Source organism: Chionomys nivalis, chromosome 6, assembly GCF_950005125.1.
Source record: "Chionomys nivalis chromosome 6, mChiNiv1.1, whole genome shotgun sequence".
In the NCBI taxonomy this organism is placed as follows: domain Eukaryota; kingdom Metazoa; phylum Chordata; class Mammalia; order Rodentia; family Cricetidae; genus Chionomys; species Chionomys nivalis.
In genome coordinates, this window is record NC_080091.1 from 11,578,303 (window position 1) to 11,593,160 (window position 14,858).

A 14,858-nucleotide genomic window follows, 5' to 3' on the forward strand; every position below is an offset into this window, starting at 1 on the left:
CTCTGCCTCTCAGGTGCTGGAAATATACAGGTGTCCACCACATCCAACCAAGTGCCAGGCTAAGGGACAGAAAACTGAGGCAAACGTCATATTAAGCTACATACAAATATGGAGGCTAGCCTGGGCTACAAGATACCTTGACTGAAACGTTTTAAAAAAATGTAGTGTTGCCAGGCGGTGGTGGCGCACGCCTTTAATCCCAGCACTTGGGAGGCAGAGGCAGGCGAATCTCTGTGAGTTCGAGACCAGCCTGGTCTACAAGACTTAGTTCCAGGACAGGCTCCAAAGCTACAGAGAAACCCTGTCTCGAAAAACCAAAAACCAAAAAAAAAAAAAAAAAAATGTAGTGTTGGACATGATGGCACATGCCTGTCATCCCAGCACTCAGGAGGCAGAGGCAGGTGGATCTCTGTGAGTTTGAGGACAGCCTGGTCTACAGAGCGAGCTCCAGGACAGTCAGGGCTGCACAGAGAAACCCTGTCTCGAAAAAAAAAAAAATTGTGGAGTGTTTAACTTGACCATTTTCCACAGAGATGACCAGTGACTTGCTCTGCCTTCCCTCTCTTCCCAGGTCCCCAGGCCATGCATATGCCCCGAGCAGGAAAGGCACAGTGTCCCTGGCGCCCATGCCTCGTCAGCCTGCTGCTGCAGCTGCTCTTTGCTTTGGGTTTCTTCTCCTACACACGAGTGTCCTATGACCGACCTGGGGGGGGGGTCGCTCCCTGGGACCAGCCTCCACCCCGACTCCCCCTTCCCCCAGACCTCTCCTCATCTTACTGTGGACATGGCCCTTCCACACACCAGTGGCTCTGTCACCCTGTTCCAAGATGCTCCCGGGCACCGTCGACTGCCAGCTGACCGCCAACCGGAGCTTGTACCCCCAAGCAGACGCGGTCATCGTCCACCACCGCGAAGTCAGCGCCAACCCCGGGTCACAGCTGCCACCTCAGCCGAGACCACCAGGCCAGCGCTGGGTGTGGTTCAGCATGGAGTCGCCCAGCCACTGCAGCCATCTGTCAGCCCTGGATGGTTACTTCAACCTCACCATGTCCTATTGCAGTGACTCTGACATCTTCACGCCCTATGGCTGGCTGGAGCTGTGGCCGGAGCCTCCAGGCCAAATCCAGGTCAACCTGTCTGCCAAGACTGACCTAGTGGCCTGGGCCGTGTCCAACTGGAACCCCAAGTCGGCCCGGGTGCGGTACTACGAGGACCTGAAGAGTCACCTCCGTGTTGATGTGTATGGCCGAGGGCATAAACCGCTTCCCCAAGGCAACATGATGGAGACACTGGCCAGATACAAGTTTTACCTGGCGTTTGAAAACTCCCTCCATCCAGATTACATCACAGAGAAGCTGTGGAGGAATGCTCTGGAAGCCTGGGCCGTGCCTGTGGTCCTGGGGCCCAGCAGGAAGAACTATGAACGGTTCCTGCCCCCTGATGCCTTCATCCACGTGGATGACTTCAAGAGCCCAGGGGACCTGGCTCGGTACCAGCAGGAGCTGGACAGGGATAGCCTGAGCTACCAGCGTTACTTTCGCTGGAGGAAGACGCTCAGGCCTCGCCTGTGGAGCATGGCCCTGGCATTCTGCAAGTTGTACAAGCAGCTGCAATGGGATCAGAGGTACCAGACGGTCCCCAGTGTGGTGGCTGGCCAGAGTCCTGCAGGTGGTGTCCCACCCAAAGTCATTGATTGTGGCCCCTGGGTGACAGGCACCTTGTGCTGGGTAGTTTATTCATAGAAGCTAGAGTCACGTGGGTAGAGGGAGCCGCAATTGAGAGAATGTCACCACTATCCTGTGGTGTGTTTTCTCGATTAGTGATTGACGGGGAGGACTTAACCCACTGTGGGAGGTGCCATCCCCAGGCTGGTGGTGCTGGGTTCTATAAGAAAGCAGGTTGAGCAAGCCAGTGAGCAGCACCCTCCACGGCCTCTGCATCAGCCAGATTCTCTGGATGATGGAGTGTCACTGAGACGTGTAAGCTGAAGTAACCCTTCCCTCCAGATTGCTGGCCCCCTACAGTGTTTACTGCAGCTGCAGACAGTCTGACTAAGAATACCTGGTACACACACACACACACACACACACACACACACACTCCGTTCCAGCCACTGACTCCCCAGGGTCCCTCCCAGCCTCACACTGGTGGGTGGGGGTCTGCCTCAGTTGCTTGTGGTGCATACGACACAGCTATCCCTGTGGCGTTGGTGGTGTGGCACTATCACAGATGTCCAGATGGGACCATTGCAAGAACTGACCTGAGACCTTATTCTGTGACTCTCATCCTGGGTGATGGTGTCCTTTCCCTGGTGATGATCAGACAATGCCTGGGGATAACTGTGGCTTTTCACTCTGGAGGAGAGGGACTGGGGGCCATCACAGGACCCTTTAAACACTATTACACACAGAGGGGTCTGAGTTCAGATCCCCAGCACCCATGTAAATTGCCATGAACCTCTGTGCTGGGAGTTGGAGACAAGACGGTCCCCGGTGCTCACTGGTCAGTGAGTCCTGCTGAACCAGCAGCTGCACTGTTAGTGAGACACCCTGCCTCGAAACACACGGGGGAGAGCCTCACCGCCTCAAAACACATGGGGGAGAGCCTCACGGCCTCCAAACACACGGGGGAGAGCCTCACGGCCTCCACACACACGGGAGAGCCTCACGGCCTCCACACACACGGGGAAGAGCCTCACCACCTCAAAACACGCGGGGGAGAGCCTCACCGCCTCAAAACACATGGGGGAGAGCCTCACGGCCTCCACACACACGGGGGAGAGCCTCATGGCCTCCACACACACGGGGGAGAGACTCATGACCTACATGTCTGTGCCCATGCATACAACTGGCCAGTCAACTGCCAGCTTTGCCATCTCTCAAGGCTGATGTCCCCTTGGTGAATTCCAGGAAGACGCATAGGTCAGGCTGAGATGGCATGGGTGAGGGGACAGGCTGCCTCACACAGGAGGTGGACGATGTGGCCAAGGTGTTCGGGTAGGAAAGCAGATGAAGCACGAAGGTCAGGCCTGTGTGTGTGTCCACCTTCAAGGAGGAAGTGCACAGGACTTCAAAGAACGGGGTACCCAGTCAGCTGGGAGCAAATGAGTAAGGCTCTCTTCAGCACCTGGGAGGCAGAGGCAGGATGACAAGGACTTCACAGAGAGCTGGAGGCTATCCTGGGTTCCCGGAGTCTGCTGCCAATGACACAAGGTGGGAACTAGTGTGATCGGGAGGCTCAGCCCCGTGGGTGGCCCTGTGTGGCTCCTCAGCCTGGGTGCAGAGCTGAGGCTGTGGAGACGCTCTGTTTACGTTTCCATCTCCGGTAGGTTCCACCCTGCTCCGCGGCTGGCATGCTGGAAGTGGGTGGGAGACGGGACGCCAAGGTCCCCGCGGGCCTGGGTGGGAGCTGCTTTCCTGAGCACAGGGACACACACCCACCTGGGCAAGGGAGCCTTGGGGAGCACAGCTTTGGACTCCCAGACCAACTCTGAGGCTCCAGAGTCTGACCACACTGGGGAAACTGAGGCCAGGAACAATCACTACCAGTTAGTGGGTTCCACGGCACATGGTGGTTCTGGCCTTTCAGCCACCATTGACCGATTCAGATGAAACGGAATGGGAAATTCATCTCCTCACTCCTGGGGTCTCCGGAAGCTGGGGTGCTGGACAGAGCTCCAGGGCAGGTGTCTGAGTCTAACCTTGGTTCTGGGGTCTTCATCTAGAATTTTTTCTCCAACAGAGAACACCCACGGGCTGGGGCCAGCACCAGTCCTGCAGGGCACCCGGGAGGTCTTGCTGAAAATATCTGGGTGAAGAGGGGTGCCCCTAAGATTCCCCACTCCGGGGCATGGGTCAGGGGTGCATCTGTCTTCAGTCCATTGACCACTGGATGCTGGACATGGACAGACATTCCCTAACTCCCCAACCTGAGAGTCTGAAGATGCCAGGGTCATGGCAACCTGAGGGTAAAGTGACTTTGCTCTTTTCTGGGTAGTAATTCCCTCCCAGATGAAACAATTCATCCTGCAGAGAGGCTCCCTGAACTGGAAGATAAACAAAACAGCTTCAAGATGTCCCTGAAACACACCAGTTTCACCAGGCCCCTCCTCACCAGAGTGAGCAATAAAAGCTGTGTGTCATCTCCTGGGGAAGCCGAGCTGCCTGGAGGAGGCTCAGAGCAGCTGAGGCGTCTGCAAAGGATGCTCTCCAGCCTGTTGTGGCCCTGCAGGCTGTGCAGTGTGCTCCAGGTGCCCAGCTCTGTGAGTTGTCATCCACAGGCCTGTCAGTGACCCCAGTAAAGCTCACGGTCCACCAAGTGGGACTTGGGTGGTGTCTGTACTCAGTCTGCTGTGGGCTCCCTACCTGGTGTGTGGCCCTGAGCGCTGCACCTCCTCGGGAAAAGTCTTTCTGGTCACACAACATTGGCACCTGACGAGGTTCTGCCACACCAGAACCAAAGATGAGTTGAGGAGGAGTGAGTGCATGGTCCAGGGTGTGGGTGGCAAGGCATTCTGCTGAGGTCCGTCAGCCTGAGAGGTGGACATGGCGGAGGAGACTCCGGGAGAGTCGTCCTTCCCTGGGTTCTGTATGTTGGTGTACTGTGGTGGTGGTGGCTGCATGGTTTTTCCTGTGGGTAGTGAGATGTGGACCTGAGGCTGAACCACCATGATCAGGAGTGTCCGCAGGAAGAATCCCAGCATGACAGACAAGTCTTCCTCTGGGTGGCATGAGGTGGCGGCCTACTTGATGAGTGGGGTCCTCCACAGGAATACGGAGATGCCCTGAAGACACTTCAATGTTTAGAGGCCATTTTGTAGTCCTAAGATTAGCACAGGAGGGTCAGGCTCGGCAGCAGCAACAGGGGCACCAGGTTGCTATTGTGAGTGCCAGAAATGCACCTGGGGCTGAAATGGTGCCAAGTGGGAAGCCATTTGTGTAAAGGACCGGTTGCAACAAGGGAGATGCAGCAGCATTCTCTGTTAGCCCCGGACCTGGCAAGTGCGTTAGATGAAGGAGAGGATGAGATGGAGGTGACGATGGCTCACAGCTTCTCAAGGCTTGGCAGACAGAAGGGAACGAGCACACGGCAGACCCATGCTCAGAAGCCCTTCCTGGGATCCTTGGAAGCTGTGTGGAGATGCAGAATGAGGAGAACATGGAAAAAGCACCAGAAGATACCCCTTAACAGAAAAACAGGGGAAGCCTGTGATCCAGTGTGCAGATGGGGCATCAACCACAGTCCAGAAGCTACGGTGACCAGGGAACGTTCAGCATCTGCACTGGAAGAGTCTGTGGCAGCCTGACCACAGGCCGCAGGAGAGGATGGACCGCTCTGACTGTGGTGTGGACAGGGAAACTGAGTCATATGATTTCCCCTTAAGGCAAAGGCTGCCTTAACTTGAGCCATTGTGAGGGAATTAGTCCCAGATGGACTGGCTTTTTAGATCCTTAGAAACACCTGGAGTCCCCACAAATATCAGGGGAGCATAGAGCAGGGGCAGACGCTATTGAAGGAACCAGGGACAAGAGGAGCTGTGTTTGAACTGTGTTCACAGTGGGGACCTCGAAGCCTGTTTGCAGCTTTAGTGGCTTTGTTGAGCCAGACGGAGAGAGCAATGTCTTTATAAAGCAGGGAAGACTTTGACAGCTCTCAGCGACTCAGACTAGCAGGTAAAGAACATCTGCATATTGAGAGCAATCTAGCAGAGATGCGAAAATGGCAATGCTGAGGAAGGTCTGTCCTGTGTCTGCTGGAGCTCCTATGGAAGAACTGAGAGACAGAGCCACACTGTGTGCTGAGCCGCCTCTGGAAGGCTTGCAGAAGACATTCTAATAGGACCACACGGGTTAAGACAATTAAGCTATGTCCACTGTGCCAACCTGGGAGACAGAATGTGCCTTGGGGGACAGCAGAGCCTCAGTCCCCTTGGCACTGGGCAGATGTGAGTGGATTCAGTCAGGCCCTCCTCAGCTCAACAGACGGAGAAATGCAGGGAGGCTCCAGGACACAAAGGCTCAGAGAACAGCCAAGGTCTGTGCCATATTAGTTCCTGTTCCACTTTAGAATCTCCTTAGATGTGAGCTTCCGGGGTCACCTGACACTGCTGATAACAGATGATGGGAATTCGATGACACCTCACTGAGTTTCTGCTTGTGACTCCAGTGTTTATTATGGGACATTGTGGTGTCCTACTCATCCTGGACACGGCTATCATAGGAGCCATAACAGCAACCCGAATGTCTTGTGGATTCGGAAAACCATCACAGAGACACCCAGGGGCAATGGTGCCTCTGCCTGTCTCACAGTCCTGCCAGGGCTCGGTTATCTTTAAGAGAATAGCTAAGAATTTAAATCCAGAAGGCACCCTATGTGGGTGGAATGAAATGCTCCCTGAAGTAAGGTTCCTGAATGGAGACCCCTGTTGTGGAATAATCTTTTTGTACACTATGAAGATTTGCCACTCATATTGGTTTAATAAAAAGCTGAACAGCCAATAGCTAGACAGGCTTTTCTGGGCAGGGGCACTGGGAAGAGGAAGGGCAGAGATTCAGGAAGTCAACAGCCAGAAGGAGAGGAAGCAGCAAGGGCAGTACAGAGTAAAGGTAATAAAGCCAGGAGACAGCAGATTGGTCAAAATGGGTTCAGTTATAAGAGCTAGTTAGTAAGAAGCCTGAGTTATTGGACAAGCTTTTATAATTAATAAGAAGTCCCTATGTGGTTATTTGGGAGCTGACGGGTGGAACAAAAGGATCTGCCTGCAGACCCCAGGGCTGGGCTCCCTGTGAGCTGTTGGCCTGGGAAGACCCCGAGGTCCCACAAACATCAAGGCTGTGGCTGCTGCTCTTGATTCTATGCCAGGACTAGATGGTGAGACCCTATTGCCTAAGACACCGCATGCACACACTGTGCCTACCAGACGGGACTGACCAAGAAATCCCCACCCTGCCGGCTGGCTTTCACAGCTGGTGGAGAACTGTCACAATATCTGCTCGGCTATGGACCGTTCATGCGGAGACACCACACTCCAGGCAGGGTGTGTCTGATGTGCAATAGTGGCTCAGCTGTCATGGGCAAGATTAACAGCCTTTAGATTGGGCTTAAGGGCTGCTCCACAAAACGAGCTCCCATCTGGTCCTGTATGCCAGGACAGCACCTGCAGCTGGGCCTCCCCAGGACCCAACAGGAGAGCATCTATGGTTTTTCTACAGAGATGTGATGTGCCTGTCAAAACATCCACAGTATTAGTTTCCTCTGATACTGAAGCATCCTATCCTGCAGGAAGCTCCTTAAGCAGGAAAGTAAACAAAAAAAAAAAAAACTTTAGGAAGTCCCTGAAACGGACCAGATTCACTAGGCCTCTCGCCCTGTCAGAGTAAACAGTGTCTCAACACCCTGACCATAGATCGCCATGGTCAGCCTCAAATCATAACCACTGGTGACGTTCCTCAACATGTGACTGCTACTGTGCCATGGCCTGATTCATGGTTACAGGTGGACGTCTACAGTTACCCCTTCCATGGCTCAGTGACCACTGCAGAAGATGGGGTGCAAAGGATGTATGAGTGGAGAAAGGGGTAGCACGTTGTATAACTGTTTCCTCCAGTGCTGAAGCATTCCATCCTGCAGGGAGGCTCTTTAAATAGGAAGGTGAACAAAACAGCTTCAGAAAATCCCTGAAACTGACCAGTTTTGCGTGTATGTATGTCCCACTCCCAGAGAGCAATAAAAGCTGAAGGTCAATCCCCTCGGGAAGCCGGGAAGCCGAGCTGCCTGGGGAGGCTCAGAGCAGCCAAGGCATCTGCAAAGGATGCTCTCCAGCCTGTTGTGGCCCTGCAGGCTGTGCCCAGCTCTGTGAGCTGTCACCCACGCTGGGGTGGCCTTGGTGACAATTGTCACCTCACCCATATGCCTGTCAATAACCCCAGTAAAACTCATGGTTCATCAAGGAGAACACTGATGGTGGTGTCCATACCTGAGGTGTCTGTACCTTGTAAGCTCCTTCTCTGAGGCGGGTAGACTGTGTGTTGAGCCACCCCAAGGAAAGTCTTTGTTATCACCCACCTATCTCCCACCTTGAGACCCACACCCCCATCTCTAGGAACCCAAAACTACCAGCACCTCCAGGCCTGCCAGGGGTCAAAGTGATACCACGGCACAGACACCAGCATCCCAAATCCCTGGTGCTCCCGGCTTTCCACATACAGTCAAGGTTCCAAGGGTCCTTGGGGACCCAGCCGTGCCAGGCAGGCACCAGCTTGGGCTGGATGGGGCTGGCATCAGCCCCAGACCTGTCCCCGCCAGGAGGTGGGCAACAAGTTATTTTTAAGCTTGTGGAAGGAGATACGGCTCCCGCCCTCTCTACACAACAGAGCGGGCCCCCAGGGATCCAGTCACTCTGTGACCCAGGTTGGCCTCCAACTCACCATCCTCTTGCCTCAGCATCTCCAGAGCTGGGAGAACTAGCTTCACCTACCACATGGGCTATCTTCCTAGTTTCTCCTTATTCCCTACCCACCCTTTTCCTCTCTCTCGACACTGTGTGTGGTGCTTTGTGCACAAGCAAGCCGCTCCCACGGTGTGGGGAGGGAGCATCTGAGCTGGAGTCACAGGTCGAGCCACCACCTGGGTGCTGGGAAACGTACCTGTTGCTCTGACCACTGGGCCACCCTCCAGCCCCCACCAGTGCCTTTGTGTGTGTGTGTGTGTGGTATAGCCAGGCGTGGGTACTGAACTCCGCCCTGGGCCTCTCCTATCTGTCCATGGGCGCAGATGGCTCCTCCAGTGGGCTCCTCCAGCAACGCCATCTCCCACGCCTGGGCTTTCTTTCATTGCATCTATTTTCCCCGTCTCTCCCAGGCCATCGGGAACCGCGACCTCCCACAGCTGGCAACCCACTTCGCGCAGAGTGAATGAGCAGTGACCAGGGCAGTTCCCACACTTTATGTGAATTCAGTTCTCGCGAGGGTCGGCATGGCTCCCGGGCAAGTGCCCAGGGCTGGGGTGTGAGGTAGCTTCACACGCACGCGCACTCCCGCGCCGACAGCTCTTGCAGCGTGTGGTAGCGGCTGTGCACGTCCAGGAAGGAGACCTCGTCCTCGTAGGCCGTCGGGCGGCAGCACGGGTGCGCGCGCACCCGCTCCTTGCGCACGCGCCTCCGCTGGCGCAGGCGCCGCAGGCCCAGGTCGTAGATGCGCAGGGCCGCCTCACACGCGCCTGCGCAGTAGCGGAACAGCACCGTCTCGTCCGACGTGTAGCCCAGGCCCAACTCGCTTACGCGCACCTCGAGCTCGCGCAGCCCGCAGGGGCGCGCGCCCGACCGCGCACGCGCACGCCGTCGCCGGGGACCCGCTCGACGGCGCGGGCCCGGAGCGCGCGCGGCCCACGGGGAAAGTTCTCGAAGCTCCACCGCGTCCGGGGCGCCCTGCAGCAGAGCTCGGTCTGTGGCGGGAAAAGGAAGACAGAGGATTGGACCATGAGAGCTGGCCCCGCCCCTTTCCCTCCGCCCCGCGCACGCGCACGCCTGGGGCTGCGGAGGAGACGTGACTAGGGACGCCTGTGATAGCTGGAGCTCGGGCTGCGGCCAGAAGGAGACAGACGATTGGCCGGTGAGGGCTCCGCCCAGCCTGTCCTTGGCTGCCATTGCTCCCCACTCCATCTGTAGTTGAGGAGTGTGCGGACAGGACGGGGTTCAGTAGGCAGAGGCAAGGGGAATCACGTCAGGGGCATCCTCATCTACTCCGAGGGTCTGAGGCCAGCCTGGGCTACATGAGACCGCACCCCCAGCTAAGTGGCCCGCCCCTTCCGGTTCCCGCCCCCTGGCCCCTCTGGGGCGGGGCTTACACTGCGCCAGGCGGGCGAGGCGCGCGTCCAGGGTGCGTGGCGGGCGTCGCAGTGGCGCGAGCGCAGGTCCCAGGCGGTGGCCCAGCAGCAGACCCTCCTGGCACATCCAGACCGAAAGCAGGGAGCTGCAGACGAGCGACACCAGGGCCGCCGCCTTCCAGCGCCTCATCCTGGGCCTCGGCCTGCGGGGACACGGGGTGGTGGGCGCCGGCAGGTGGGGGCGAGGGTGTGCAGCCATCTCCGGGGCAGCAGTGGGTGCAAAGGCCCTGAGGCTGATGGTGCCTGGCGTATCCTAGCAACGAATACCAGGCCAAGCAGGGAGGGGTAGACAGCAGGAGGTGCCCCCAGCAGGTGGCTAGCGAGAGGGGCTGTCCTGCATCTCGTCTGCCCTTGGTCACTTACTGCGTGCCTCAGTTTACCCTATCAAGCCGCATCTTCCGGGAAGGCTGCCCATCCCAGCCTCTCAGGGATGTCCCCTCCATCAGGGCACCCATACTTCCTGCTTACCGCACACAGTAGGTGTGTAATAATCCGCCACCCTCTAGTTTACCCAGAATCCCCTGCTTCAGCCTGAAGTCCCTTGCATTCGGTTTGCATGGCCCCACCACAGCACAGGCCACTACACGGAGCCCCAAATGTGTACCAGGCCTGACCCTGCACACACCGGAAGGCGTCTGTGTCAAGCTGGGGATACAGACACAGAACAGGCGGAGGCCCGCTGACCCCGAACTCTGTCCCTCCTATCCGCCTTGGACCCCGCCCCCCGTTATTGAGCACCGACTGTACACTCTCCATCCTCTCAGTAAACGACGCGTGAGTTAGTCCACGGCTGACATTTTTTGAGCGGGAGGAGTGTGTGCGGGATGGACAGCCGCACGGGTGCCCGTACATGCGCACATCCCTGCACCGCAGTGCAAAGGCCCGGGAACAGGAGGGTGGGCACATTACTATAGTAAGTCCAGGCTACGTCACTGCTAGGACCCGGCTATTGCCCAGTAGCCGACGCTAGACCAGGGTCTCCGGGGCCGAATGCCAGGGCCCAAGCGCTGAGTGCAGGTGCTGGGAACCAAACCCGGGTCCTCCGGCGCCCACAGGCGGGAATTAACCTCTGTCCACGGTCTACAGCGGTGGAGTCTCTGTCCTGGCATGCCTGCCTCACCCCCACCCCCGCTGTACCTCTATTACCCCCACCTCCTTCCCGCTAACTCCGGACTATGCATCCCAAGCCCCAAGGGTTGTTCCTCCGTTCACCCTCACCTCCCTCCCCCCGTGGGCTGTGCTTCCTTCCCCCCTCTCCTGTTTCCCCTGTTTCCCTCTGTGGACTCTATGAGGAAGCATGATGGCAGAGAAGACCGTGGACCCCCAGCCGAGCTCCGAACCCGTCAACAATGGCCTCTCTGTCCAGGGTCACCCGACTGCTTTGTCTGCCATGGAAGGGGGAACTGGGGGACGAGGTGAATACGCAGAGGTTCCTGGACAGGGCCCAGTGGTCACCGCGTCCTCCTGTCCCCGTCCTGTTTCCCCATCTGAGGTGGTGTCCAGCAGACCCACCCGTGTACGGGGGGGGTGTGTGTGCACACGACCCGGGGTCCCATGGCGCTCAGCCTCCTCACTCCCCTATGATCCATAGGGTCTCAGGTAGCCCAGGTTGGCCTCCTGCCTCCACCTCCTGAGTGCTGGGGTGGTCATTCAATTTTAGAAAATCATTGGGGCCCCGGGGGAGGGGGTTCTGTACATATGCTTTAGGCAAAGTCCGTGCCTCAGTTTCCCCGTCAGCACTGACAGTTTTTCCTCTGGTCTGTGGGGAAACTGAAGCCTCCCGGAGCTCGGGTCCTCACCTCCCTCTGAGGGCCCCACCCGCCGGCGGGACGCACATCTGGGGGCAAAGCAACAACATCTGCAGAGCACAGCTGGTTCCGATGAGCTGTGGGGGCCGCGGCCTGGGGTGCCCTTTGGGGTTTGGTGGGTTGGGGGGCGCAGGCAAGAACTCAGGGCCGCTGGCAGCCCCAGGGATTGAGTGAGGCCTGATTTGTTCAAACTCCTGCTCGGACCTTAAAGCCCCAATTTCAACACGCCCCCCCCCCACACACATACATTTTCGAGATTTCATATTATTGTGGTCTGCGGGAGCACGCGCCGCAGAAGCGTGAGTGCGTAGGTCAGAGGGCAACTGTGGAGTCAGTCTATGGGTTCAGGTGGCCAAGCTAGTGACAAGTGTCAGCGCAGGACACTGACCGCTCAGCGTCACACAGCAGATGGGTTTAAACGTGTGGAAGGGGGGCCCTCGGTGACTGCGACCTCTGCTAGGTAGTGCGCCACCCCACCCCCGACACCACGCAGGCAGGACCAGAGGGGTGGACTGTCACCGCAGGACACACAGCGCCCCCCCCCAGGCCTGGCTGTGCGCATGCCCCGCGGATAACAGGATCAGGCTAATGCCGGCTGAGCCGCTGGCACGGGGCGCAAAGACGGCAGGAACCCCCTCCCCCGTCCCAGTCTGACCATCTGGCTTGGAAAGGAAACTGAGGCAGGCTCCGCGGCTACCTGCCCTCTCCCTTCTTCCCAAATCCAAAGTTTGGCCTCACGTCTTAGATGAAGGCATCGCGAACCTCAGTTTCCCAAGACCGGACGAAGCCGGCGCTCGGGAGCTTTTTCCTCTTGAATTAGCCTCATTACTTTAAATGCACGTGTTTGCGCAAGGCGGGTGCAGGGGCGTCGACCCCTGGCGCGGGGTCCCCAGGGAGCACTCTGCCTTCATTGACTTATTTCTATCATTTTCTCAGTGTTTCTTCTCGTTTGAGTCAATGTAGCCCAGGCTGGACCTTGTGAGGCTAAGGCTTACCTTGAGCCCCTGATTCCCTGCCTCCAGCTCCTTAGTAGCGGTGAGGACAGGCTCAAGGCGTCACACCTGCTCCCCATGCTTCCCCGGCCAACCTTCCAGAACATTTTCTCCTCATCCGTCACCGGCTCATCCTGATTGTCCCCACGCGAACCAAGCTTTCCTCAGCTGTAGTGCCCTCCTTCAGGAAGTCTTTCCTGAGCCTCCCACCTGGCTAGAGTGCCCGTGTCCGTGGAAGGCAGTGTTGCTGCTTCTAAGGACAGCCCTCGGGGCTCACATCTCTCGGAGCATCTCTGGGTTTTGTTTTGGTGCCTAGCTTTGTTGGGTTTTATTTAATTCTGAGAACATGGTGGTGGCGTTTCGGACAGGATGGCCGGATGAAGGGGTACCGGGTTGGGGCGGTACCCGACTGGGGGTGTTCCCAGCCTGTGGGGTGTGCCCGACTGAGGGGTGCCTGGCTGTGCGATGTGCCCAGCTAGGGGTGCCTGGCTGATGGTGTCTGGCTGTGGGGTGTGCTTGGTTGAGGGGGGTGCCTGACTGGGGGGAGGTGCCTGGCTGCGGGATGTCCGCAGTTGAGAGGGATACTTAGCTGTGGGGTGCTAGAGTGTGTGTATTTGGCTGGGGGGGGATATCCGGCTGAGGGGGAGCATTTGTTTTTCACCGCACTGCCACAGTCAGCCCTTTGTGGTTTTTGCCTAGGGGTTTGGAGCCAGCTAGGGACTGGGACCCTCAGAAGTCCCCCGGATGAAAGAGCGGGAAGGGGTGTCCTGCCCGGGGCAAGGGGCTGGAGTGGGACGAGCTGGTCAGGCTGGAATCCGCCCGCCACTGACATCCTGCCATCCTGCCCGTCACGCCCCATGGGGCTTCCTCAGCTCGGGGCGCTGACACACAATGGGTGTCCCAGAACATCAGGGATGTGAGGCTCAGCGAAGGAGGCAGGACGGAAACCCAGGCGACTAGTGCCCAGCACAGGCCCCACCCAACCACTGTATTAGGCAAGTGGCAACCTCCCCACCAAGCCCCCCAAATCCGCATCTCAGCATCCAGCCTGGGCTTCACGATTTCTGCCTCTGGTCCCACCTGAAGTCTGCCCACTCTGCAGCAACCCTGGACCTGATGACTTCTCACCCATAAAACGAATTATCCGGGAGTAATCTGGAGCAAGAACTCGGAAAGTGGGGAACACATACATGGTTTCCAATCTGAGCTTTGCCCTTAAGGGACCCCCCTCATCCAAAGAGCCCCACGCCCTCTTGTGGCTGAACAGCGACTCAGGAGCCCAGCAGCCCGGCCCTTACCGGGGAGGACACGGTGTCCCCGGGCACGCAGCGAACGCGCCACTGACGTGTTTACTTCTGTGCGCCGCGGGGCTGTGCCGCGGCTGGGCCCCCTCCTGGGACTCACTGCGACCTCGATGTCACCTCTCCATCCTCCCTGACTGACGGAGCGCTCACGGGGGTCCGGGGGTCCAGCAGCTTAGCACAGGAATCGCGAACGCAGGAGCCGGGAACGCGCCCCGTCGGGTACGGAACCCCGCGATAACCCGGGAGGGGCGACCTTGGGGACTCCCCCCCACCGCACTGCGTCCCGGAACTCAGCTTACCTGTCGGGGTCTCCAGATGACCCGGTCAGTGGTGACTTCTCCGACCACCCGAGCCCGGCCCGGCCCCAGCCACCGCGTGCGCCATCCGGATCGCGGGGACCCAAGGCAACTCGGGGACCCCGTGCCGGAGGAGGCCACCGCGCAGGGTGCGGGACGCGGGCCGGGCCATGGGGTTCCCCCCCTGTCCTCTCTCTCTCTGGCTTTCCCGGGCTCAGTGAACCCCGGGGAGGCACGCGTGGGAGGCTGGAGCGCGCTCGGGACGCGGGGCCACGCGGGGAGCGCGGGGCGCACGGACGGAGCCACCGCGCGCTCTCCCTCCGCTCCCGCCGCGCACCGCTCAGGCCGGCTGGGCTAGAGGGGGCGTGGCCTTCCCGGAGGCGTGGATGTGGGCGTGGCATAAGGTTTCCCGGGCTTGGGAGCCGCCCTCGTCCCGCCCACAGCCGGAGGGGCGCGCCGGGAGAGCAGGTGGCAGGAACGCGGGAGGCCCTAGACGGCCACACCGATCGATCTATCGACTTCCCCGGGACTCTCCTTCATCCGAGACTTTGCGCCCCAAATCTAGTACACACTAAC

The 14,858-nt window shown here is 58.5% G+C and overlaps 2 protein-coding genes across 2 annotated transcripts; one reads left to right on the forward strand and one right to left on the reverse strand.

The window, feature by feature from the left end:
- The first annotated feature begins 582 nt into the window (after positions 1-582).
- On the forward strand, positions 583-8,916 carry LOC130875659 (3-galactosyl-N-acetylglucosaminide 4-alpha-L-fucosyltransferase FUT3-like). The gene is given in 3 exon segments (XM_057771697.1): positions 583-706; positions 709-1,706; positions 8,860-8,916. Coding segments are annotated over 3 exon segments (1,179 nt in total).
- Positions 8,917-8,940: 24 nt separating this feature from the next.
- Positions 8,941-14,623, reverse strand: Nrtn (neurturin). Its single transcript, XM_057772606.1, has 3 exons — positions 14,286-14,623; positions 9,844-10,025; positions 8,941-9,441 (listed from the first exon to the last, which is right to left on the reverse strand). The coding sequence occupies exons 2-3, from the start codon at positions 10,010-10,012 to the stop codon at positions 9,017-9,019; spliced, it is 594 nt and encodes a 197-aa protein (XP_057628589.1). The 5' UTR covers positions 10,013-10,025; positions 14,286-14,623; the 3' UTR covers positions 8,941-9,016.
- Positions 14,624-14,858: the final 235 nt, after the last annotated feature.

What these genes read in the sequence shown, in the direction of transcription:
- Nrtn (XM_057772606.1), bottom strand. Translation starts at nt 10,012, where the DNA reads ATGAGGCGCTGGAAGGCGGCGGCCCTGGTGTCGCTCGTCTGCAGCTCC. An exon ending in CCTCGCCCGCCTGGCGCAGT is followed by an intron (nt 9,442 to 9,843) that starts GTAAGCCCCGCC and finishes TTCCCGCCACAG; the next exon opens with ACCGAGCTCTGCTGCAGGGC.